The sequence below is a fragment of the Chlamydotis macqueenii genome, chromosome 1, assembly GCF_036417535.1.
Source record: "Chlamydotis macqueenii isolate bChlMac1 chromosome 1, bChlMac1.mat, whole genome shotgun sequence".
NCBI classification, from domain to species: domain Eukaryota; kingdom Metazoa; phylum Chordata; class Aves; order Otidiformes; family Otididae; genus Chlamydotis; species Chlamydotis macqueenii.
Window position 1 is genome coordinate 10,377,339 of NC_141556.1, and position 26,393 is coordinate 10,403,731.

General features: G+C 39.4%; 1 protein-coding gene across 2 annotated transcripts in view; it reads left to right on the forward strand.

Moving 5' to 3' along the window:
- PCLO (piccolo presynaptic cytomatrix protein) overlaps positions 1-26,393 on the forward strand; it is a 371,716-nt gene that overhangs the window by 15,210 nt on the left and 330,113 nt on the right. For both annotated transcript variants that reach the window (XM_086745649.1, XM_086745658.1), the window contains exon 3: positions 3,771-5,177. In XM_086745649.1, the coding sequence (XP_086601775.1) occupies positions 3,771-5,177 (1,407 nt within the window). The remainder of the gene's footprint in view (positions 1-3,770; positions 5,178-26,393) is intronic.

A 26,393-nucleotide genomic window follows, 5' to 3' on the forward strand; every position in this document is an offset into this window, starting at 1 on the left:
GTTAATATTTTATGCATAACTTAAAGTTCCTTTTTATAGTACCAAATGACTGGTCTAAATGAGAATGAGACCCCATTGCCTTAGAATGCAGCTCTGTTCTGCAAAAGGGCTGTTAAAATGGCTTCTGAGAGCTACATTCATATTGTGTGTCAGTAATTTTAATATGAAATATGTCCAATCTGCAAGTCAAAATTTCTTTCTCAGAGTACATCTGGAATCTTAGAATCAAGCTGGATTCTCTTCCTCCCCTACATCATCTGCAGGAATAGAAACTGAGCATTCCAGTCAATGCACTTACACTCTGACAGTTTTCCTATTGCTTTTGATGGGTTTGCATAGTTAGAACAAATCTGAACACTTTTGCAGAAAGGAAAAGGCTTCAGATTGCCTTCAGTTGTGTTGGCTTTGTTTGGGATAAGGAGAACTGAAGTGTAACTTATATTTTTGTTTGAGTCAACTGTTAGATTATGAATGAATAAAGAAAGGTGAGGTATGGAATGTGGTGCTATAATCTTCAATGTAATTCTCCATGTATGTTTTTACTAAAACACTGTGAATAAATTCATTTGATGCTCCCAACTAGTAGAGTCTTTATGAAGCTTTTTTTTTTAAGATGTTATGGCTGATGAATACATAAAATGTATTTTAATTACTTGTTTGTCGTTATGAGGGCATATAGTTTCTACATCAGTGAGTGAGAAAGCAAGGTAGCACTTTCTGTGTTCAGTAGTCGAAATCTGAACAAAAATGGTGCATGAAATCTAACAAATTTACAATCATAGTGATGAAACTTAAAGACATGGGTCTCAGGATGAAGAAAATCACATGGATTTCTTCTAGAAATAAGACCTAGCCCCCAACCCTATCCATCAGTGTAAAAATACATTTGGGATCCTCAGCATTAAAAAAGAAGCTCCTTTACAAGTAGACAGGGACTGCAAAAGCTCAGGTGTTGCCCTGGAAACTTCTGCCTTTTAATTCTAGGTAGAGATTAGAGAAGTATGGAGAAAGAAACTAGAAAGTCACAGAACTACTGTCCAGGAACACCTTTAAGAATAGACACACGTTAGTATTTTAAGGTATCTGCAACAGCAGTAAATTTTAATTCACCTGTAATAACACACAAGAGCATCTGTACTTAACAGAAGCCTGCTCTCATTAAACTGTATGGAAAATCCCTGTAATTGCAATAAAACGAACAGGCCAGTGTTTGATACAAAACTGCATCATATAGTGCACTTCATTTTGAACTCCTGCGGTTCCAATCACAGAACTGTAGTTCGTGCAGTTTTGTATTTGTTTGAAGATGATGTGTGTAAGCTATAATGACTTGAGGGTTGTGGCACTTAATTCCTCCCACTGAAATGCATGGGAGGAATTTTATGTCTAAACTAGAAAGATTTAAAAAAATAATACAGTGAAGTAAAACTTCTTACATTTTCCATTTTGAAGTTCAGCTGTAGGAGTAGCAAATTTATTTTGAGTTTTAAAGGCTTCAGTTTAATACCAAGAGTGTACCTGTCTGTATATATGCATATAGTTGGGTTTTTTTAAAGGTAAGGAAAAAAAAAATACCAGTTGAGAGTTAAGGTTTTGTCTTCTGCACCAGATTGTGTTCAAAACTGTAACGTAGAATTAACTTTTATTTGGACTGTGGTTAGGTAGTGGAGTCAGAGTGGACCAGCTGCATGTTGAAGACAAGCCTTAAATGCTTATAAATTCAATAAATTGACTTTGAATCTGCGCACGTTAAATGTAAGAGTTATTCAGACTACTTATTCTGTAGCCCTGCCCAATCCTACAGCTACTTTGTTTGGGGCCTTAAAGGTGCAATAGTGATTTGAAGTTAGATTTCCTGGAAGCTGAGTGACAGCGGTTAGGCACTTGTTACTGTCATGATTTCACCTGGTCATCTTACTTTAGAGTACAGCATTTTCATTTAGCTTCTAGAAAACCCTTAAGAATTAATCCAGAAATGATATAAATATGTATTTAATGAAATTAGATTACTAAAATCTAAAATCAGTGTCATAATTAAGGTTTACTTATTGCAAGTAATTGTCCCTTGGACAGGGGACTTGTAGGGGAACTGATCACCAATCAAAAAATACGGGAGTTAAGCTAAATGTAATCTTTGCTTAGGTCATCTGTGCAGTTGTGAACTTAATTACTTAAATAATTCAAAGCAGAGCTTAAACATGTGTTTCAGTTGTTTTCACTTTTTAACAGCCATTTGCTGGATGGGTTGCAAGTAGACTGGAGAATTGTGTTTTAGGGAACTGCATCGAACTGTTATTTTAATTTTTACTGCTGAAAAAGCACACCAAAATAATGAATTCATTGCCTTAGTCCATGGCATCAGAGTTCTTTCCTTCCAGTGAGCTCTTAGATTGCGCAGACAAAATCTTTCTTCATATGTAGTACCTCCAGGTTTATCCCATTGTGTATGGTAGAGATTTCAGACCTGAGTGAGAAAAAGGATCCAGAACTCTTCACCTTTAGGGGGAAAGATCTGAGTCTTATATTCTGTCTCCTCCTAATTGCTGTTTCCCTTCTCTTGCAGTGGTGCATGCAAATGCCATAGTTTGTACCCTGTGTTTCACACAGAGACTAAAGAACAGAAGTAGAGCTACAGATGACCTGCTTAAGTATCTACTTGCAGGTGTAGGCCCACAGGACTCTGTGCCATATTGAATGGCATTTTTGCTGCCTATAATGTTTCTGCTAGTGATGTAAAATGTGGAAAATAGCCCGTGATGTTTCCTGACCACGTGTTGCTTTAGCCTATTTGATCCTTCCTCAGACTGTGCAGCTTTACAAAAGCAAAGGTAGGGATGACCACTTGGTTCTGTCTTATTAGAAAATAAAGTTTCCCTCTCTTGTAATACTTCTTGAGAAGAAGAAAAATATCTTAAAGTTGTGAAGTACTAGAATTGATGAGAAACATAGGTAAGTACATTATTTGGCTTAGTCCTTCTCCTGTATGTTGAAACCGGGGACTATTGTATACAGGCATACAGTAATTACCCTGAGAGCTTCTTTTAATAACAAAGGAATATTGTGAAACCTAATGATGGCTCTTAAAATACCATCAAGGCTTAGGCAAACTTCCTTGCTGATTCCAAATGAAGACTTGCCCTCAAATTGGTAGTAAAGTGTGAGTCTGTGTAATATATGGTGTCCATTAACACATCTCTGTGCCTAATTCGTTGGATACATCTATACTGCCAATAGTCATGCCCTGTAATTTAAACCATTACCAAAACCATAAGCAGTACGAAAAGCCGGATAGATATATGCTTAAAGGTAGTTACACATTTACTGTGTTTTAATCCTGATTATTGTTTTCTGTCAGCAGACTTGATGTGTCAAACTATTTTAATAGTATTTGGTTTGCTTTTTTTTTCTCTATTCTGGCATATCATTGCTGTAAATGAATCACTGCTGGGTCCTATGAAATTCCAATGTATTTTTTCATTCTGCTGGGTTTTTATCCTCCAGTATTCAGCTGTGTGTAAACCGAATGTGAAGTCATTAGAAGCATGGGCTCAGCAACAGCTTGGGTCACAGGAATATGGAGAAGTATGAAAAGATCAGTTGAGCATGTCAACTGCAAAACAATATTAGTGACAATATTTCTCCCTTTTTACACAGAAGTCTGAAATATTGCAACAAGCCATACACTAGAATAGCCTAGTATTATGTTGATTTTATTAACTTTGTCTTATCCTAGTTATAAGAGCTTTTTTTTTTTTTCCTCCCCCCTGCAGATTAAGGAATGGCTCTGTTTAAACTGCCAGATGCAAAGAGCGTTAGGTGGTGACCTAGCACCAGGTCATGGTCCTGGGCCACAGCCGCCTCCACCCAAGCAGACGACACCCATTCCACCTTCAATGGCTAAACCATCTCCCCAGCCACCCGCAGTTCAAAAGAAAGAGGCTTCTCCAAAACCGGATCCTTTGCACCTAGCAGAATCGAAAAAAACTCTACCACAGAAAAAGCAACCGTCCTTGCCTGGGTCTCCTCCTGTAAAATCAAAACAACCCCGTGCTGAGCCTACTGAGATCTCCCAGCAAACAGATCTTACTCCAAAGTCTGATCAGGCCAAGCCAACACAGGCTGAAGATAAGCAAAAACAACCCAGTATACAGAAGCCTACAACGGACACTGTGCCTATGTCTGCAGCACCAGGGCCGAAACAGGATTCGGCAGGTCCTGGGCCTCCACCGACTCAACAGAAAGGGGCAGATTCCCCAAAGCCAGAGCTGGCCAAGCCGTCACAGGACACACATCCAGCTGGGGATAAACCAGATTCCAAACCCCTTCCACAAGTGTCTCGACAGAAGTCAGATCCCAAACTTGCATCTCAGCCTGAGGCTAGACCAGATGCTAAAACTCAAAAGCCTGTTGATTCAACACAAACAAAAGATGATCCTAAGAAATTACAAACAAAACCAACCCCAAAACCTGATACCAAACCAGCTCCGAAGGGCCCACAAGCAGGGGCGAGTCCCAAGCCAGCACCAGCACAGCTGGCACCTCAGCCCCAGCCGCCTCAGAAAACTCCGGAGCAATCAAGGCGTTTCAGCCTTAATCTGGGAAGCATCACTGATGCTCCTAAGCCTCAGCCTACAACACCACAAGAAACAGTTACTGGGAAACTCTTTGGATTTGGAGCTTCAATCTTCAGCCAGGCGTCAAATTTAATTTCCACAGCAGGTCAGCCGGGGTCTCAGACATCAGCCCCCGCTCCGCCTGGTCCTGCAGCAAAGCAGCCCCAGCCTCTGTCACAGCCTCCAGCTTCTCAGGCAGCCCCCAAAGAAGCTGGTCAGGCTCAGCCTCTACCAAAAGCTGTTCCTGTAAAGAAAGAAGCCAAGCCTCCTATGACTGAAAAATCGGAGCCATCAAAAGCGGATAGTGTTTTAACGACTAAAGGGTCTGATTTAGAAAAGAAACCTGGTTTGGCTAAAGATAGCAAACCTCATGCTGCTGAAGCTAAGAAACCTGCTGGGCTATCGGAACCGGAGAAAGCCAGCCAGCCTATAGTGTCTTGTCCCCTTTGTAAAACTGGACTAAATATTGGTTCTAAGGATCCCCCCAACTTTAATACGTGTACAGAGTGCAAGAAAGTTGTGTGCAATCTCTGTGGATTTAACCCAGTGCCACACATAGCTGAGGTAAGGCGATGGAGTCTGTATTTACCCTGTGTTCTTACCTACAGGCTCCCTGTACTGCGAAGACCAGTCTGTAGCTGCTTTTAGCTATTGAATTGTTGAGGAAAAAAAATGAATGTTTAATCATCTGAGAGCTTTTAAAATTAAGTATCTGTGTTTTATGAAACTTGGTCAGCAGTCAGAAAGTACTTTTGATGAATTTTCTGCAGATTTAGGGAGACTAGTATAGGTGGCTGCTAGGTTTTTGAGGCATAAGCAGATAGTTAATTATGTCTATGAACTCTCTTGAAATTGGTACTACTATGATACAGCAAACTACTGTACTTTCAGTCTATCATACGATAAAGTTATTTTTTCATAAGCTTCAGTATTGGATGTTAATATGTGCTTGTTTAGTCAATACCCCTGATTCTGACAGTTACTGAATGAAGGAATGTGTCAATGCTTAGTTATTCCCCTTCCCGCTTGTTTAATATATCCCTGAATTTATTATATTAATCTCATTCTGGCTCTGGATGTACTTATTAGGAAGGTTGAAGTTTGAGTGATATCTGTGTAGTGAAATGTGTAATTTTTCAGAGTGAATAATGTGAGGTTCACAAAGTCACTTCATTCATTAAGGAATGTGAGTTTGTGCCCTTTCCATGACTGCCCAAGACAGTCTAGTAGGGTCAACTTATGTTTAAAACAATTAAGGATCTTATTTTCAACAGTTTCCTCACATTCTATGTTTTTACCCTCCTTCCTTTCTTTCTTGTAATTTTTTGACGAGGTGGTTGGAAACTCTATACTAGCTTAACAGAAAGGTGGAAGCACAGCTTACTTACCATATCGATTTGGCAAGTTCAACTCAACAGAAGCAGACCACCTAAAAATACTTGTGAGTAATGTAAATGTGTAAGTTGGTTTGTGTAGCACATGAAGAAAGCAGCTGTCAGTGTTGCGTCTTTAAAATCTTAAGGTGAGAACTAATGTTGGGCGAAGCAGCAAGTTGCAGGGAAAATATTGCTTATGTTGTCTTCATATGCTTTTTTTTGTGGATTATTTTCTGGAATATACTATCAATTGAAAGGTATTTGTTCTACTAAAATAAGCACATTTTATTTAACTTACAAATATGTTGTTTACTGTCTTTGTGGTCATTTAAGTCAGAAAGGTAGGTCTGAAAACACAGGAAGATTGAGCAGTGATTGAAAGCCAGGATTCAACTGATTTTTAATGTCACTTATGCATTCATTTCCATCAAGCACACACATTCCTTCATCACTGTGCAACCTCCTATAGACACATACACACACATGCACATACACACACTCTTATTCAAGTTTTAAATGTAAAAATACATATGACTTTCTCCAGAGGCAATCTATTATGCGTACACAGAATACCATGGAAACAAGATGTGTCAGTTCTGGTGAAACACTATGCTAAAATGACAACTACGCAAGTCCTAGTACATGAGTTGACTTCTTCAGAGTGAACTTAGGTGTGAAAGCATGGGACTGCCTGGTGGTGTGCAGATTTATACTCTCTGTATTTCTTCTGTTCAAGGTGAGAAGACTGGTATTCTGTTTCTTTTTTTTTCCTATTGCTGTTTTTGCCAGAGGATTCTGTTTCCACTCTTTGGAATATACAGAGCTTGAAATACTATTCATTTTCTGTAGTCTAACTTCCTTATGCCTTTCTTTGTCTCTTTTTTTTTGGCTCCTTCTTGCATTTTCTTCTTCTGTATACTACAAATTGCAATCTCTGTCCACAGTTTTCCATCTTATTTTATTTTTTTTCCAGTAATTTTTGCTAAAAATTGGCAAACTGCTTTTCCTTGACCAGAGGAGCTAGTTTGCTCCGCTGAGGACAGCCTGACTTTCCTTTTCATGAAGATGGGAGTCAGAAGAGGGAGCTCATCCTCTCCTCTCCCAAATGAGTTGTGTAAATAATGTATTTAAAGTCAGATAGCAATTCCGTCCCTATGTGCACTGTATATAGCATATACCTGTTACACGACAGAAACATGATGACGAGCAAATAGTTCATGCTCACTAGCATACTCTTTTCCTTCACTAAACTTTTCTAATGTGTTGAGTCTTGGAGATTTTATTTACTCTTCTCTTTAGTTTTTGGGAGGGTAGGAAGGAGAAATAGAAATGCTTTTAAAATTGTTTTTTTCTGATAGTTTTCTACTTAATTCTTTTATTCCTATATTCTGCATTCAAATAAAAAATATAATTCCAGAAGGCTATATTCCCTCTTGGCCCCAGAAAATGTTTTAGATGAACAAACATCACAGGTATTTTACAGTTTTGCTTTGGGGCTGCAGCTATATCACAGTGATTCTAACATTTGCTTATCTATTATCTGTATTGTTGCCTCAGTAATGGCTGAAAATGAGTTGAGTTTTCTTGACTGAGTGATGGCTGAAACCTTGTTGCCAACAAAGCTTGTATTGGGCCATATGGTAAGAGTCAGTCCCATGGAGCAGGGAAGCCAGTGTTCCATTGACAAAGACAGAGGAGCATCTAAGCTCTGTGAGCACTTCTACCTTTAGATCTTTCAGCAGAGAGTGTCTTCCAGGCAGTGTGCTGCTGTGCTGCAGGCATGGCTGAGAATGCTTTAAGGGAAGAAAGTGCTTTCTTACAGTGGCAGTTGCTTATCCTTGCCTGTATGTGACAGAAATAACTTTCAAAAAAGCCTTTAAGCTGCTGCAAACAGTTGGTCCTCTAATAACCTCTCATCTGCAGGAAATAAGAGAACTAGACTTTTACCTAGTCTAAATAAACAATATGCTATTTACGTCAGTGAAATTATTCTGATTTGTGCAAGCTGAGAAGTAGGCTAGAGTACTTTTTCCTAAAATGGGCTGATTGTTCTTTCTCTCCCTGATTTGTTGATCCAACAGTCAAACAGTTATTTACTTAAATAGTAATTTATCCATGGAGCAAACAGCCACAAATGATTAAATAAATGACACTTGATAGATTTCAAAGACCCGCAGGACCATATGCACCCCAGTGCATTAGCAGACTCCTCATTCTGCCATTTGCTCAATAGGGAGGAGCACTGTTTACCAGCTCTGTAATTAGCTTTCCAGCTCAGGTAGTTGGAAGCAGCTCTATTTTTAGTAACAAAGCACAAGATTGCAACTGCAGAAGCCAGAAATGAAGTGTGTAGCAACAACCATTTTGTGCATTTAAAATTCAGTGAAGCTGTTCAGAATATTGAGCAGGAGCAGAGATGGTTGCCTATAATGTAATTAACTGTGTTGAGGCAGCAGGGTCAGGATATAGAACCAGTGATGAATTAACACAGCAGTAAAATAAAAAAGAAAATTTAAAAACTAAGCTAAGGAAAACTAAGATATCCAAATTTGTAGGCTCTGTAGAGGCAAAAAGCCTAAGATCTACATAGAGTCAAATGTTACGAACAGAAAGAACATAAAATAGAATGTGTGTATATGTGAATGTGCTAATGGATTTAATCCAGCAGAACTGCCAAGGGAACAACAGAAGCATTATTTTAGTCTGCTGATAGCTATAAAATTATCTGGAAAGGAACTTGGAAGTAAAACAAATGATCCATGTATGAAATAAATTATTTGGGCTACAGAAAGGAAATAATTGTTTTGAATGAGGGAGAAGGACAGGGCAGAAAAGGCATCATATTGCAGGCTTGCTATGGATTTCTTGTTTGAAAAAAAGTGTACTTCGTTAGAGATGCGATCAGAATAGATCAATTCAATTTCATGATGAGAGTGATGTTTCTTAATATGTTTATTAGAGAAATATTGTATGTATGAAATTGTTTGACATGGATGGATATGACAGCAGGAATCTATAAACAATGACCTTTATTATTCTTGACCAATCCGTATGCTTCTAACATAGACTTCTCTTAAAAATAGATGTATAACCCACTAAAAGAATTTAGTTGCTTTTCTGGTATCTTAATTCCCACTGTTACTTATTAGACCAAACTAAATAAATATGTTTTTTCTTCTCCTCACATACTATGGGGAGAGGGAAATGCAAAAAGATAAACTAATTTTCTAAGTAAGCACACTGCTGTCATTAAACTCAATAGTATAACCAGGTTAAAATGGTACATTGCTCTTCCAATAAGAACTTCTATAAGTCATAGTAAAATAGCATTTTGGAACTGATAAAAGTCTCTCTGGAGATGAAGGGAGGTCTCTTGTCATGGCATGTTGTAATATACCTGCATACATCTTAGGATCTTGTAGCTCCTCCTAAAATCTTGAAGAAAGGATACTGGCACAAGTGAGTCCCTGATGTAAATAATTCTGGCAGTTTCTGTTTTTCCAAATTTTCACTGATATCTATTTGCAAATGGAGTGAGGCCCTCAGTAGGTACGACCCATTATTCAGGTTTTAATAGTAGGCTTTTTAAAAAAAATAAAAGAACCCAATATCTATCCTAAGCGTAATGAACCCTGCTATTAAATGCCCAAATGAAGTTTGGACTTCTTAAAGCAAGTGTGCAGGAACATCGTAAAGTAATGAGCAGTCTATGATTCTAATTAAAATCCCTAAAATGGTGTACTGCATCGTCTGAGGTGACACTCATTGGCCCTCTTTAATTTATTATCAACTCTGTACTATCATATTTTTTCTATTTGAGAAAGCTCAGACCATTCTGCAAATTGGCAGGTTTAACTCCTGTTAGAAGTTCCTATCTCCTCTGTTATGTTTGGTGATGAGTTGTTTTGGAAACAGATGGTGTCTGGGAAACACAGTGAAGAAGAATTTGCACTTAAGATACGAAGAGAAAAACAACCACTCCTTTCAGTTGTGTAATTTATCTTCTCTGCCTCTTCCTCTCCCTTTATATTTAAAGCTCCTTTTAAAATTTTAATTGTAAGAAAGTGAATGCTATTATTGTTTAATAACAGTCGCCAAATAATACAGAACATAATAGGCTAACACAGTATATCAACTGAAATTTATGGAAATTTTATCCATTAAGTGATAAGTCTTTATAATTGAGAAAATATTAAAACTACTGCTAATTATTATTCTGAAAGATAAAATCTGGCATTGAAAAACATAGTGCGTGTTAGGTGTTAAAAACCCTAGTGTATTTCTTGACTGTCAGAATTAAGTTAATTTAACTCCAAATGAGGTATCCTACTTTTCCTGTTTAACTAATACAATATGCATAATAGAAACAACATCAAAATGGAAATCTTTTTAATAGCAGAAATACTCACCTCTTCCAGTTTTCCTGTAAAACACACAAATTGTGTATATACAGAATGGAAAGACTAATACGGGATGACCCTTTGATGGATGATTTAGTCAAAATTGGACACAGATAAATATTTTTTTTTAAATTTAGTGCCTGAATTCACCTTTGAAATAAGGCTGAAGAGCTTAAGCTTCATCAAAATGGTTAGACTTCTGTTAATAATATTTGCAGAGGTATTTAAATGCTTAAAGACAGAGACTTGAGTTGTCCACAATACTTGCAAGTATGTGTTAGGAGTTTCTATCCTTCTCTGATGCATAAGCTAAAGCTGTGTTCAAAAAAACCCTGCTTTGACATGATGATTCTCCAGAGCCCTGAACTTCTGTCTTTTGCACATGGCTTGAGCGATTCCTTTTGAGCAGTGTCTAGCTTCTGTTTAAATCCCTTTTGAGTCCAGATATTAAATGAAACCCCTTTTGGGATCTGATTTTAGCATGTCTTTGAGAATAGTTCACTGTTTGGCATTAAACGTATCAACTAAAGCTACTTTATTTAATAATAACAACAATGATAATAAACACCTGCTCATAGTCAAGTACTATGTGGTAGTGTGTTGTTGAGTTTATTTTTTTTCTCCAATAATATTCTATGCAAAATAGAGATCTGGAAATAGATATGTGACTTCAGGACTCCTGTTGTCAGCTCAGGGTTGTTACTGGGCTGCTACACCCAAGCTTCTTGTCTCCCAGTCTCCTCCAAGACCCCACAAGTTTGCACTTTTTGAATTACAACAGGAGAAGTGAAGCCAAGAGTAATCCACTGCATCCAGATGAGCTTATTAACAGATGTCTTGTGATGGTTTTGTTTAAATTACCTGTCACTGTAGAGGGAAATGAAAACATTCTTACTTTCTCACAAGTTTCTCTGAATAGATGTCCTGCATTTCAGTAGGGCTACTTTGTCCAAAGCAAGTTACATACTACTGCAGTTTCATTTTTTGGCAATCAGGTTTTGATGGTTACTTCTGAATGTAATGGTCTTGGGACATGATTTGAAAGCAAGGCTTCTTAGATCTCCAGTTATTAGTCAAGGCATTAGCTATAAGATTATATTCTTGTTAATTTTTCTTTCTTACAGTTATGACCATAAAATTTGGGATTTTTTTTTTCCCCTAGAATTATATTTGAGGAGTGAAAAAGATCGGTATAATTGCTCAAAGTAATAGTGTGACCCTTGGAAGCACTATTACCATGATTAATTGCTTGCTCTTTGTTTTTTTTTATTCAGGCCTCTAAAAGTTTCCAAATTACCTCTCAGTATGACGAACTCCAGGGATGGATAAATACCATTGAAACAAACAATGAGATAGAGACATAAAACTATACAAGGCCAGATGGCTTTTATTAATATTGGTAATGGCCACTGACGGTGTGAAATCCAAAGGGATGTCTACTGCAGCACTGCTGCTGACACACACAGTTCCTGTCTAGCTGGCTGTTTTCCTCATCCAGTTGGAATTCGTATGCAATGACTTTTTTACCTATATACTTTTTTTTCCATCTCTAGATGGCTTTACACCTTTGAAACAAAATGCTTAGGTGAACGATTAATGCAGAGCTTTCAGTGTTGACTCTTGTGTGTGGTTTACTTTTATTCCTGTGCCGTTAGGAAACCATACAGTTTATAGACTAGTGTATTAGTGAGGGTCAAGCTGGAGTCACAGTTCTAAAAGAGATAATCAGGAAAATTACAGACCTGGCCTTGAGCCAGGTGATTTTCTTCTCCATTATTTCACTAGAAGTTTGGTTGGTGTCCCATTGAAGAATTCTTCTGAAAGCAAGCCTAGCATTAATTGCATCTAAGTTTGAAATTTTTAGTGAACTTTATAATAATATTTTAAAGATACTTTATTTTATTGAGAAACTTTTTTTCATTACAGAATAATACATTTTTGTGTTTTATTGAAAACAGACATACTTAATTAAGAGATTTTAAATATTGATGTGAGATTTAGTTAATTTTGAGATAAGACCCAATGAGTCTAAAACATTGTGACCCACTTCCAGACTTTATTAAGCAAACAGACAAAATATAATGGATATTAAGTGCCTCATATTTTTTTCGGTGCCTAGCTGAGATACTTTAGTAAGACATTACTTTTTATCTGATCTCATTAACGATATGTACAGACAGTGTCCAAATTTCTATGACCATGAAAGTATAAAGCATTTACCTTTTTCTCAGAACCCTTACATGGTTTTGGTCTTCTGACAGATTCACTATCGGAGGAGCTTCAAGTGAATTTTTTTTTTTCTATTCCAGCAATATAAAGAGTGAGTGCTCTTTCTAGGAACAAATGCTGTAATAGCATTTTTTAAAATATCTCTGAGGATTTTATATATCTCAAACTAGAGTATTTTTCACTGGATATTTGTTAATGTAATAGATTACTAGGACAGATAGATATTTGAATATTTAATAAAATTCTGAAAAGACAGTATACTGTAAATTTAAACGTTTGCATGCAGTTGGTGATCTTATTTCTTGTAGAATGAAACTGTTCATATTGCTACAGCAGTTCATAAGTTCCATTTCCCACATACATTTAGAATTTCATGTCATAGAATCATAGAATCATAGAATCACATGGTTGGATGGGACCTATAAGATCATCTAGTCCAACCGTCTTCCCACTACCATTGCTGCCACAGCTACTAAACCATATCCTGTAGCTTCTCATCAAGCCGCCTCTTGAACACTGCCAGGGACGGAGACTCCACCACCTCCCTGGGCAGGCCGTTCCAGTGCCTTACCACTCTTTGAGAGAAAAAGTTTTTCCTCACGTCCAATCTAAACCTCCTCTGGTACAACTTGTGGCCATTTCCTCGGGTCCTGCTTGTTGCCTGGAAGAAGAGGCCAAACCCCTGTTCATCACAACCTGCCTTCAGGAAGCTATAGAGTGCAATGAGGTCTCCCCTGAGCCTCCTCTTCTTCAGACTAAACAATCCCAACTCTCTCAGCCGCTCCTCATAAGACTTGTGCTCCAGACCCCTCACCAGCTTTGTTGCCCTTCTCTGGACACGTTCCAGGGCTTCAATGTCTTTCTTGTAGTGAGGGGCCCAAAACTGAACACAGTACTCGAGGTGCGGCCTCACCAGTGCCGAATACAGGGGGATGATTACCTCCCTGCTCCTGCTGGCCACACTATTTCTAATGCAGGCCAGGATGCCATTGGCCCTCTTGGCCACCTGGGCACACTGTCGGCTCATGTTCAGCTGAGCATCAACCAACACCCCCAGGTCCCTTTCCTCTTCACAGTCCTCCAGCCACTCAGCTCCGAGCCTATAGCGCTGCATGGGGTTATTGTGGCCAGAGTGCAGGACCCGACACTTGGCCTTGTTGAACCTCATGCCATTCAGCTCAGCCCAGTGATCCAGCCTATCCAGATCCCTCTGAAGGGCCTCCCTACCCTCAGGCAGATCAACACCGCCACCCAACTTGGTGTCATCTGCAAACTTACTGAGGGTACACTCAATCCCCTCGTCTAGGTCATCAATAAAGATATTGAACAAGATGGGCCCAAGTACCGACCCCTGGGGGACACACTTGTAACAGGCTGCCAGCTGGACTTGACTCCATTAACCACCACTCGCTGGGCACGGCCCCCTAGCCAATTCTTTATCCAAAGAAGGGTATACCTACCCAGTCCACAGGCAGCCAGTTTCCCTAGGAGAATACTATGAGAGACCGTGTCAAAGGCCTTGCTGAAGTCCAGGTAGACCACATCAACAGCCTTTCCTTCATCCACCAGTCTGGTCACCCAGTCGTAAAAGGGAATGAGGTTGGTCAAGCACGACCTGCCTTTCGTGAACCCGTACTGGCTGGGCCTGATCCCCTGGATGCCACTCATATGCCGAGTGATCTCACCCAAGATGATTTGCTCCATAACTTTCCCAGGTACTGAGGTCAGGCTGACAGACCTGTAGTTCCCCGGATCCTCCTTACGGCCCTTCTTGTAGATGGGAGTCACATCGGCAAGCCTCCAGTCCTCCGGGACCTCCCCAGATAACCAGGACCGCTGGTAGATGGCCGAGAGCGGCTCGGCAATCACCCCCACCAACTCCCTTAGCACCCTAGGATGGAGCCCGTCCGGTCCCATGGACTTGTGGCAGTCCAGATGGAGAAGGAGCTCTCTAACTGTCTCTACCTGTACCACAGGGGGTGTACTCGACCTGGCATCCCAGACTTCCAGATTAGGGCATAAAGTGTCATGCTTATGCTGACCAAAAGGCTGATGTTCATCACACCATGACAGTACATTAGTAAAGAAAGGTCAACATTTTGCTCAAAGCAGGCCTAAAAATCACTTGTTTGCCACTTCTGTGTGGTGATTTTAAACTTAATGGGATTGCACAAGTGTAATCAAAGGCATTTTACAATTAATTTTAACTGCTTGCATGAAGTGTGACCAGCTGTAAAAATAATTAATTAAACCTTAAGATCTAAAGAAAGAAAAGAAATGAGCAAGATGGAGTACTTCTCTGATTTCTGTTTTGTATCCTACACAATAGTACTTCTCCCTGAGCAACAGAAAGAATGTACTATTTAAAGTGAGGGTGGCCAGTAATTTTTTTTAGTATTTCTGAAATGCATATGGTTCGGGGAACCAGAATGAGAATGAACCTCCCTTTAGACTTAATATTTTTTGTGTATTAAATTGATGTCTCTAGTATTACTGAGAGTAAGGATGGAGGTTGAGGGGAACCTAAACTGTTATATAGTTGTGGAAAGGAGATTAGATTCATGCCAGTAAGCTGTTTGAAATGCTGTCTAGCAGCATTTGAAGCTGGAGGTCATGGACTGATGCTGAAGAGGGGGATTAGCTGCCTCTAAACTATTCTGACTGAATTTTATACAAAATACTGTTGAGTCAGAGAAAAAAAAAAATATTTGTGCGGTCACTAGAAAAAACTTCACAGCCGCTAGGCTGTATCAGACCAGAACACTCACTGAGAAGAATGATGAGCTCTGTTAGTTTTCCATCTGTGTTTTGGAGGTTAATGAAATTACTCAGACAGTGAAGTAACCTAGGCTTCTAAGGACAAGACTTGAAAGACCATATGGTGGTCTTCTGTTTTTAGTATTTCTAAGTTAGTAATCTTTTGAGTTTGTTTTTTTTTTTTCCTTAGCAAGCAGCCTTCACATTGGAAATAGTCCCGTTGTCATCTACAGAGATTAGAAACTGAGCATAAGAAATCTTGTCCTTCAATTTATTATTTTAATTAATGCAGCTACTTTTTAAAGGAGATTTTGTGTCCTAGCAGTTACTTGAATATTTGAGCTAAAACTTACAGATGTATTTGTAATCATTCAATTTTTTTTTTTTTTTAGATTTCTGAACATTTTTCTGATCTATCCAGAAGGAATATATTGTTGTGATTTTGTTTTTGTTTTACAATGGCATTCACTCATAATTGCACACATTTGCAAATACAGGAGTACATTGAAGATGATGATATAACTCTGATCCTCATCAATAGTTTTCAGTACAAATCTCTGAATTTTTTGAAGTGTCATTTTTTAAATTGCTCTTAAGCTTTGTATCTTCCCTTTTATTTAAGAAGAAAACATAAAGATACATATTTCTTTCTGAATACTTACAAACTCTTTTGTAACTACTCTGTTCAAGACACTAGTTAGTAATCTATCTCTTTTTACATTTAAAATGTAATGCTAAGTCTTTTACTGTCTAGAAAAGCTGTCAGATACACCTGTTCCTATTCCCTGCCCTCCCCACTCCTCCCCCAAACCAACACAACAACCCTTAAATACTAGATAAATAATATTTTCCCACAGAAGTTCTACCAGAATTTTCACTGAAACATTGAACTCTGACATACTACATAAAACCCAACCTAAACATATACCCAACTTCAAATGCTGTCTTCTCGCTTTTGAATTATGGTAGGAAAAAAGGCATATTTGAAATACTTGATAATTTGTAAATGTTTTTGTACTGAAATATGCACTAAATATTTGGTTTGATCAGATTTCTACTTTACACTGAAAAGTGGATAAAACTGTAAAATTTCAACATGCTCTATTTTCTGGCTATTGTTTTTTAGTGTCTCGTAATAGAGTTTTCCACTTTTTTTACAGTCAGAACTGGACATTGGATTAAAGGTTCAGAATTATCTCAAAAAGTATTTGCATTTTTGTAATGTTTAATTTTCACTATGGAAAGGCAAGTATTCTTATGAAAACAAAGTTTTGGTTTAGATTTTTTTTTTAAAAAGAAATTCAATTTTGAATCTATTTAAGGTGGCTTAAGGTTAGTGTCACGGTATGACATTTGTAGGACTGTGAAAGTGTAGGCTTTGTACTCATTGCAGAACAAATAAAACAGATCTACCTCTTTCACAGGCTTCTGTATGTACACTTTTGGGCTGACCTACAATGTGCTTCTGTTTTGTCCTGAATCATGTCTGAGCCAAGAACACTTGTATTGTGCTGCGTAGTGAATTTTTAAAGTTGTGTGCCCAGTATAGCAGAGACTCAATTACACTATTATCCCAGACTCTAAAGAGAAGGCGCAGTGACATTTTTCTTCTATATCACCTATCAGCTGAAGGATCTCCTGATCAGAACATAATCTCTCATTTGATTTGGCATCCTTTTCGATATTTTAGCTGTACTAATTTTTCTCAAAATCTGTAAGGATTGTGTTAGTACTCTGTCATTCTACAAATGACAAAATTGGGCAATGCTTTTTCATGAGGCATAATGCACAGTGAGGCTAAAGGAACTTTTGTTTGAATCCATATGTTATAATTAGTTACAGTCATAATTGGATGCTTCAGTGAAATTCATGCTCTCCCCTACCCCTCCTTTCTTCTGTATGCTACTGGTAAGTGGAATCAAGAACAGTTCATCTTTAATACGTATCTATATGGTGAATTGGCTTGTTCCAGGCGTTGGTCTGAGGCATGATGCACTTTCCCTGGTGATTTCCTTGGGCACATTTGAGTTTGCTCCTGGTTGTCTTTCCAGGGTGAAACACAGATACATTTGATATTATAACTGTCTTTTGTATCTGTATTGGACAGGGTGAAACTTCCTCCACCTACGAATCACAGAATAGACTGTCTAGACCAAAGGTCCTGTTTCCCAGGGCCACTCAGGTTTTGGTTGTTTCCAAGATGTAAGACTCTGCAACCTCTTTTGGCAACCTTTGACCATCTTTATTGTTATGGGGTGGGGTTTTTTTTGGTTTTTAAAAGTGTTTTCCTATGTTTAAATTGAATGTCTGGTATTTGACTTTATACTCATTTGAGTTTTTGTCCATTCATTGGATACCACTGAGAAGACTCTGGCTTCATCTTCTTTTTACTCTCCTATCAGCTATTTACATGCATTGAGGCAACCTTCCTGAGCTGCCTTTTCTCCAAGCTCTTTATATAGAATCATAGGGAGTTTGAGTTGGAAGGGACATTTAAAAGTCATTTAGTCCAACCTCCCTGCAGTGAGCAGGAACATGCTCAACTAGATCAGGTTGCTCAGAGCCCCATCCAGCCTGACCTTGAATGTTTCCAGGGATGGGGCATCTACCACCTCTCTAGGAAACCTGTTCTAGTGCCTCACCACCTCCAATGTAAAAATGTCTTCCTTATGCCCAGTCTAAATCTACCTCCTTCTATTTAAAAACCATTACTCCTTGTTCTATCGCAACAGGCCCTGCTAAAGAGTTTCTCCCCATTGTATAAGCCCCCTTTATGGACTGGAAGACCACTATAAGGTCTCCCTTTCCAGCTTTCCAGTTTTTCCGTTCCAGCTCTCTCAGCTTCTCCTCATACAAGTGATGCTCCAGTCCCTTAATAATAATCTCCATGACCCTTTGCTGTACTTGTTCCAGTATTTCCATGTCTCTCTTGTACTGAGAACCCCAGAACTGGACACAGCACTCTCTCAACAGTACTGAGTACAGGGGAAATATCACCCTCCTCAACCTGCTAGCTAACTAATACTAACCTCCTCTTAACTAATACAACTCAAGATGCTGCAAGTATTCAAGCATGCCTTTTGCCCCATGCCTCCCCTAATTCTCATACCATACTCAAGGGCACAGAACACACATGCATTGTGTCTTACACCACCATGCTGGTGGGATGCAGTGAAGCACTTTGCTGTAAACACAATTATTAACTTATATGTTTTTGTAGGTAATGAGGTCCAGAGAAAACCCTGATCAGTCTACTCCAAGAACTACTAACTTTAAACTAGCCGTGAGTCACTGTATGTCAGTGGTCTTCACATAGACAATGATTGTAGCCAAAGATAAAAAGCGCAGATTTTCAACTACTATGATATCGCTACAAAATATACATCCTAGCAGATCTTCTCCACAGCAGGTGTATATTGACTTCTCCAAGTTATATTAACAGGTTTAACAGTAAAAGGTATAGGTACTGTTTTGGAGGGAAGGAAGGGTTAGAATAGAATCAAAGCCAAAATTTCACATGATGTCCTAGAAGTTGAATTTTGCGCCTTATCTGTATGTCTGGAATATTTATAATCAAATCAGTTCAGTGAAATGCCATTTTCTACCTTTTCCTCCTCCTAAATCAACCTCCTCCCTGTATGAGCTGAAAGAGTTGTTGTTTATATCTGAATCTGTGCTAATTTCTTTTATTAACAATGAGGCTCTTTTGTCATCTTTTACATTAAATATTTTAATTTTTAAGTGCCTCTTTTTGCTCCAAGGCAGTGGACAAGAAAGGAATGCGGGGTTAATTAGGTAACTTCGTCAGTTAATAACTGATTTTGCAGTTGTAGAACTTGTATTGTTGCATCTTGAAGTAGTATATCCGCATAGTAAAATATGAGGTCTTAAAAAACACCTTGCAGTTTACAAACCTTTGAAGTATGCAGAAATTAAAATTTATTCAGTAATGATCTATTTTCTGTATCTTCATGTGTATAGTTAATCCCTATAGTCTAATAAGATTTATGAGGAGTTTCATGCTCTTAAATAATGTTTTGTTTGGATGACTTCTCCATATATAATTAATAATTTTCTACAAGTACACAGTCTGTATTTTTTTAATCTAAAATTGCTATTGAAAAATAAGTAGTCATTTGCTTTTTAAATCCAGGGATATGACATCAGAATTGGTATATCATCACTAGAGTAAAATTCTACTTGAACAGGTATGTATGTTATTCATAATCAGTAGCAAATAATTATTGTTCTATTATAACAGGAATCAGGGTGAGATGTTTGCATCTTCATCAGCCTGCAGGATATAATTTTTAGAGCATGTCTAGGAAACTTTACACTAATTTTCTTTCTGAACTCTGAAGCTATGATAGTCATTGCGGCACTTGGATATCTTTTTCCTTCAGTTTGCTTTGTTACAATTGATTAGGTCTCTCCTTATGACTAGGATTAATTCAGTGTGTATTGCAAGGTATTAATATCCCTTTTAATTAGTTTCCTTTTGCTTACATACATCGTATAAAAAGTGGCTTCATTGTGAGGAATCATTGAAAAATGTATTGAAAAGCATTTCATTCCTTTCAGTACTAAACTTTGTATGCCTGTAATAAAAAAACAGGAGAGACCAAGGTGTCCTTGCAGTGGCACATCAGTTTCCTTTGCACAGGTTCCTCTCTTCATGCGTTAAAATCTTATTTACGCAACGCCTTCAATAAAAAGGAAAAAAAAATACCAGTAGGCTGACACAGTTTTAAGAAGGTCATACTTTGAATTTCTAAGTACAAAATATATACTTGCTGGTAAAGTATGGTCAGGTACTAGTTCTTAGAAACTAGTCATTTCCCTGGTGCACCTTGTAAGTCTTTTCACATTTTTGTACATAACTTCCATGTAAATTTTGTGTTCAGATAAAAATATTCATTCCTGCTGGCAGATCTCATCTGCTGTTTCCTTAGCATCACTTATTTTTCTGCACTTGACTTCAAGTCTGTTGCACTGAATCTGTCTGAGAAGAGATACATCTTGAATTTTGTGTTCAAAACACTACTACTGCTATAGTGTTATGCTCTTCTGTCCATCTTTTATTTTGAGCCATTCTAAAGCAGTTATTCTTATTGCCTGTTTTCCACTTGATAGTAAAGTTAAATGTGTGAACATCTGAGTTTATTTAATTACCAAAAAGTGAGATCCATTTTTTTAAACATTAAGAGAAATGAAACTAAACAAGTGAAAAGAAGAAGGTGCTGACAGAAAGATGATTATTTGCAAGTTAGTGTAATAAAAAGTAATAAGATCAGTTGTTATCATAAGTGTATTTCCTTGCAGTTACATTATTTTTGTCTCCTGAATATACCAAACCTGAAGCCAGTGCTTCAGCATGGTAGAATATGGTAGATGGAATGATTTCTATGAAATATTAAAAAGAAGGGCTCTTAAATTACCTGAGTCATGATTTATCTTGGGGCTTCAGTCTCTGTGCTATTTATTCTTAGCATCATAAAAAATAATGGATGTATATAGAGAGTCACATGCATAGATTCATACTGTATATCACTTCCTTATGTATCTCCAGATGGTATATATTTTTGCATATTCTCTTTTAAAGGTTGGATTTTATGGTGATTATAATATATTGCAGGTTCTGGTGTTTGATGCGGTAAACGTAGGGGAGTGCAAAGACTCATTGCAAATGATTCATTCAAAGATTTATATGTACATTTTGTAAGCCATTTAGTTTCCAATTAAGACTCTAAGTTGTTACCTTACCCTATTACTAGTTTTTAATTTTAGAGAAATTGTTTTCTTGTTCACTCAAAAAGGCCAGGAGTCTGATCTATTAAATGCTTGGATGCTTAATGTTGAAGGCTTTATTTATACGTGAGCAGAATAAAATCAAATTAGACTTTGCCATGCATAGAATCAAAGAATGCAGGAGGTTTGTTTTTATAAGGTTTTGATTCAGACCCCAAATGAGCACTCTAATATAATTTCAAGTGAGGAAAGTGAAAGGAGTGTGTTTTTGAACTATGCATGGCCTACAAAAATAAAGATAGAAAGACATGCAGGTTGTCAGTCACAGGAGTGGATTTCAATGATCAGTCACAAATTGATCAATTCAATTAATCAGGCTGTTTCCCTGGGGTCCATGGAGTTTATAGGTTACAAATCTCCTGTAATCAGTTCTTGAGGACAGTCTTTCTTCATACTATCCAGTTTTTAAAACTCCTCCTTCTCATAAGAAGCTAAAAGGGAAAAGTCAGTCTGTAAGTGCTACATGGAGGGTGCTCACCAGGAAAACATTTCCTTCAGTCTTCATTATAGGTGGAAAAGTCATGGCATCAATGGCTTCCAAACTAGACAGATGTGTTTATTATGAGACGTGTAACAAAGGAAGGGGGGGAAGGCACAGAGCAAGTAATTCCTTCTCTATTTGTTGGCCCATGGAAAGCGATGCACTTTGCCCATGGAGGAGTCCCACAGTACCTACTCCTGTGAGACACTCTCTGTCAACACAGTCCTGTCAAGCCTGTTGAAGTAATTTGGCAGGTGAGATAAGGGAAGGAGTTAGAGAGAATTTTGATTTGGCAAGATATTTGAGAGTGTGATATGAGTAATGTGATTGATTGTGGAGATTCCTTGTATAACTACAAATGATAGAACTTCCATAGACAGATTATTCGTAAAAATAAATAGGATGATATTACATAATTAAAAGTGATAGTAGATTAGATTTCTGCAACCTCAAGCATCATGTATTCTCTTCACTTAGTTCTGATTGATCAGGAATTTCTATTACTGACTTCTGTTGACTCCTTTTGGAAATATTAAAGCTCTAAACACACCAAGATAAACTGAACTGTGGCAAACTGAACTGAACTGTTAATTAACTGAACTGTGGCAAAATAGCAAGACATTTATAGACATCACTGTTGGAAAGAATGTATCTGACTTTTGTCCTGCAGCTGAAGCTCTTCAGGCTCTTAAAAATGTATGCCTCATGTTGGAGCTCCACCTGGGGATGGAGGAGGAGCTGACAGAGAGCTTATGGGTCAAGATTAGAGGATGGGGATGGACAGGGGATGTTACGGTGGGGGTCTGTTACAGGCCACCTGGCCAGGAGGACAGAGCAGACGAAGCACTCTATAGCCAGATAGGAGCAGCCTCACGGTCACAGGCCCTGGTCCTCATGGGGGCCTTCAACTATCCCGATATCGGTTGGAGAGATAACACGGCAGGGCACAGGCAGTCCAGGAGGTTCCTGGAATACGTGGACGATAACTTCCTCCTGCAGGTGATAGAGGAGCCGACAAGGAGGGGTGCCATGCTCGACCTTGTGCTCACCAACTGGTGAGGCACTGGTGGGGGATATGAAACTGAAGGACAACCTTGGCTGCAGCGTCCACGACACGGTGGAGTTCAAGATCCACGGGGCAGCAAGGAAAATACATGGCAAGCTCTCGGCCCTAGACTTCAGGAAGGCGGACTTCAGCCTCTTCAGGGACCTGATGGGCCAAGTGCCATGGGAGGTAGCCCTGGAGGGAAGAGGGGCCCAGGAAAGTTGGTCTATATTCAAGGAGCACCTCCTCCAAGCTCAGCAGAGGTGCATCCTGATGAAGAACAAGTTGGGCAAAAAGGTCAGGAGGCCTGCATGGATGAGCAAGGAGCTCCTGGACCAACTGAAATTGAAGAAGAAAGCCTATAGAGGGTGGAAGCGGAGACAAGTAGCCCGGGAGGACTACAAAGAGGCTGTGCGAGTGGCCAGGGATCGGGTGAGGAAGGCTAAAGCCCTGACGGAATTGAATCTGGCCAGGGATATAAAAAGCAACAAGAAAATCTTCTATAGGTATGTAGGGGACAGAAGAAAGTCCACGGAGAATGTAGGCCTCATCCGGAAGGAAACCGGTGTTCTGGTTACCCGGGACATAGAGAAGGCTGAGGTACTCAATGACTTTTTTGCCTCAGTCTTCACCAATAAGGGCTCTTGTCTCACCACCCAAGCTGTGGAAGGCACAAGCAGGGACTGTGAGAATGAAGAACTGCCCACTGTACTTGAAGAGGAGGTTCGGGATCATCTGACGAACTTGAAGGTGCACAAGTTCATGGGACCTGGTGAGATCTGTCCACGGGTGCTGAGGGAACTGGCGGATGAAGTTGCCAAGCCACTGGCCATTGTATTTGAGAAGTCGTGGCAGTCTGATGAGGTCCCCGATGACTGGAAGAGAGGGAACATAACCCCTATTTTTAAAAAGGGGAATAAGGAGGACCTGGGCAACTACAGGCCGGTCAGCCTCACCTCTGTGCCTGGCAAGGTCATGGAGTAGATTCTCCTGGAAACCATGCTAAGGCACATGGAGAGCAAGGAGATGGTTGGTGACAGCCAACTGGCTTCACCAAGGGCAGATCGTGCCTGACCAATTTGGTGGCCTTTTATGACGGGGTCACAGCATCGGTGGACAAGGGATGAGCAACGGATATCATCTACCTGGACTTGTGCAAAGCTTTTGACACTGTCCCGCACAACATCCTTCTCTCTAAACTGGAGAGGCATGGGTTTGATGGACAGACCACTTGGTGGATAAGGAGTTGGCTGGATGGCCGCACTCAGAGAGTCGTGGTCAACGGCTTGATGTCCAAGTGGAGACCGGTGACGAGTGGCGTCCCTCAGGGGTCCGTGTTGGACCTGGCCCTGTTCAGCATCTTTGTCGACGACATGGACAGTGCACCCTCAGCAAGTTTGCTGATGACACTAAGCTGTGTGGTGCTGTCGACACGCTGGAAGGGAGGGATGCCATCCAGAGGGACCTTGACAGGCTGGAGAGGTGGGCCCATGCCAACCTCATGAAGTTTAACCAGGCCAAGTGCAAGGTCCTGCACCTGGGTCATGGCAATCCCAGGCACAAATACAGGCTGGACAGGAACGGATCGAGAGCAGCCCTGAGGAGAAGGACTTGGGAGTGCTGGTGGACGAGAAGCTGAACATGAGGCGGCAATGCGCCCTTGTGGCCCAGAAGGCCAACCGCATCCTGGGCTGCATCAAGAGAAGCATGGCCAGCAAGTCGAGGGAGATGATTCTTCCCGTCTGCTCTGCCCTGGTGAGACCCCACCCGGAGTACTGTGTCCAGTTCTGGAGCCCCCAACATAAGAAGGACATGGACCAGCTAGAGAAGGTCCAGAGGAGGTCCAGGAAGATGATCAGAGGGCTGGAGCACCTTTCCTATGAGGACAGGCTGAGAGAGTTGGGGCTGTTCAGCCTGGAGAAGAGGAGGCTCTGGGGAGACCTGATAGCAGTCTTCCAGTACCTCAAGGGGGCCTACAAGAAAGAGGGGGAGAGGCTGTTCAGTAGGGCCTGTTGTGACAGGACGAGGGGTAATGGTTTTAAAATAGAGGGAGGTAGATTTAGATTGGATATTAAGAAAAAAATGTTTACAATGCGAGTTGTAGAACACTGGAACAGGTTGCCCAGAGAGGTGGTGGAGGCCCCATCCCTGGAAACGTTCAAGGCCAGGCTGGATGAGGCTCTGAGCAACCTGATCTAGTCGGGGATGTCCCTGTTCCTTGCAGGGGGGTTGGACTAGATGACCTTTGAAGGTCCCTTCCAACTCTAACCATTCTATGAGTCTATGATTCTATTTGAGAAGCAGCTGAAGTAAATTTTGAAAGTATCACCGATGTCTTTTAGAAGTAAGGACTCTAAAAATTAATCAGGTAGGTAATGTAAATGTAGTTTTCCTTGATTTACTTCCCAGGAGTTGCTGGAAATTAGTGATCTCAAGGAGGCTAGCATTGGTCAAACAGCACCCTGTAGCGACTGTTCAAATTGACAGAAATATGTTTCTTGGTTTTAGTATATAGTATTGTCTGATAGGATGTGACTGATGCATGTCAGCCTTGAGAACTAACAGAAACTGAACTAAATACTGGTTTAAGTGGTTGCATTCTGTCTCTGGGGATACACTTTTGTGGTGGCATTTAGGATTTCAGAGCTTCATCCTCTAAACTGATTAGGTAAGTGAGAAACTTCGGGTCTTGTTAGTAGTTATTTCCCAATATGTTCAAAAGTATGTCACTAGAACCCTGAACATTACATTTCCAAAATTACAACAATTTTCAGGAAATTTTGGAAACTAACAGTTCAAGCCTTAGTCTTGAAAGTAATAAACTTTCTCATGAGTAATCTGATCTACTGCAGCCTTCCACTTATTGGTAAGGTACTGCTGTGTTTCACACTTTTGAAAGAGTGACTTATCCTGTAAGGAGCTCAGTCCGCTTGACTGTGCTATTTGAAAAGAAAGAGAAAGCTTATTAGGAATGTAAGTGACAAATTTATTTCTTCCTGAGTAAACACCATTATGATGAATGAAATATTTTAGGAAAGTGACTAATGTGGTACAATCACTTGAAGTGATGCATGCTGGTTTTTCATGGTACTGCTCTGTTTCTATATGCAACCATTTAGTGCATACATGGAGAACTTTTGAAAATACATAATTTGTTTCTGATTAGAAACATCAGTCACATACTTACAACTGCTAAAGTGAAAAAAAGAAAGTATATCATAGGAGCTTTTGGATGATTGCTTAGTACTTTTTGGATCTTGTCTCATGCTTTCCTAAATGTGCGATTAGATTTTTATTTTATTTTGGATGAAGGGGAGTTTTATTTGAAGACATCATAGCATGTTTTTTAGAAAGCAAATACATGAAAAATGTTCTTAGTCTATGCATATTATTGCAAGGAGGAGAAAAAAATAATTTGGAGGAGGAATTAGGAGGAATGATCTCTTGAAGCAATAGTACTATGAAAAAGTAGTCTGAAGGCATACACTTTGAAGTAGCACTTGACCTATGGCTCCATGGATTGCTGAATCTGAATAGATCCACAAGATATCCAAGAGTCTGAGTCACTCCTAATAGACATTTATCATTTATGCTTCCATTTGTATTAGTGGTGAGGCTATTGAATCCTTTGCTGTCAATTGTTGTCAGCAGCCAACATGACCGGGCTCCTCAACAAGGAAGCTG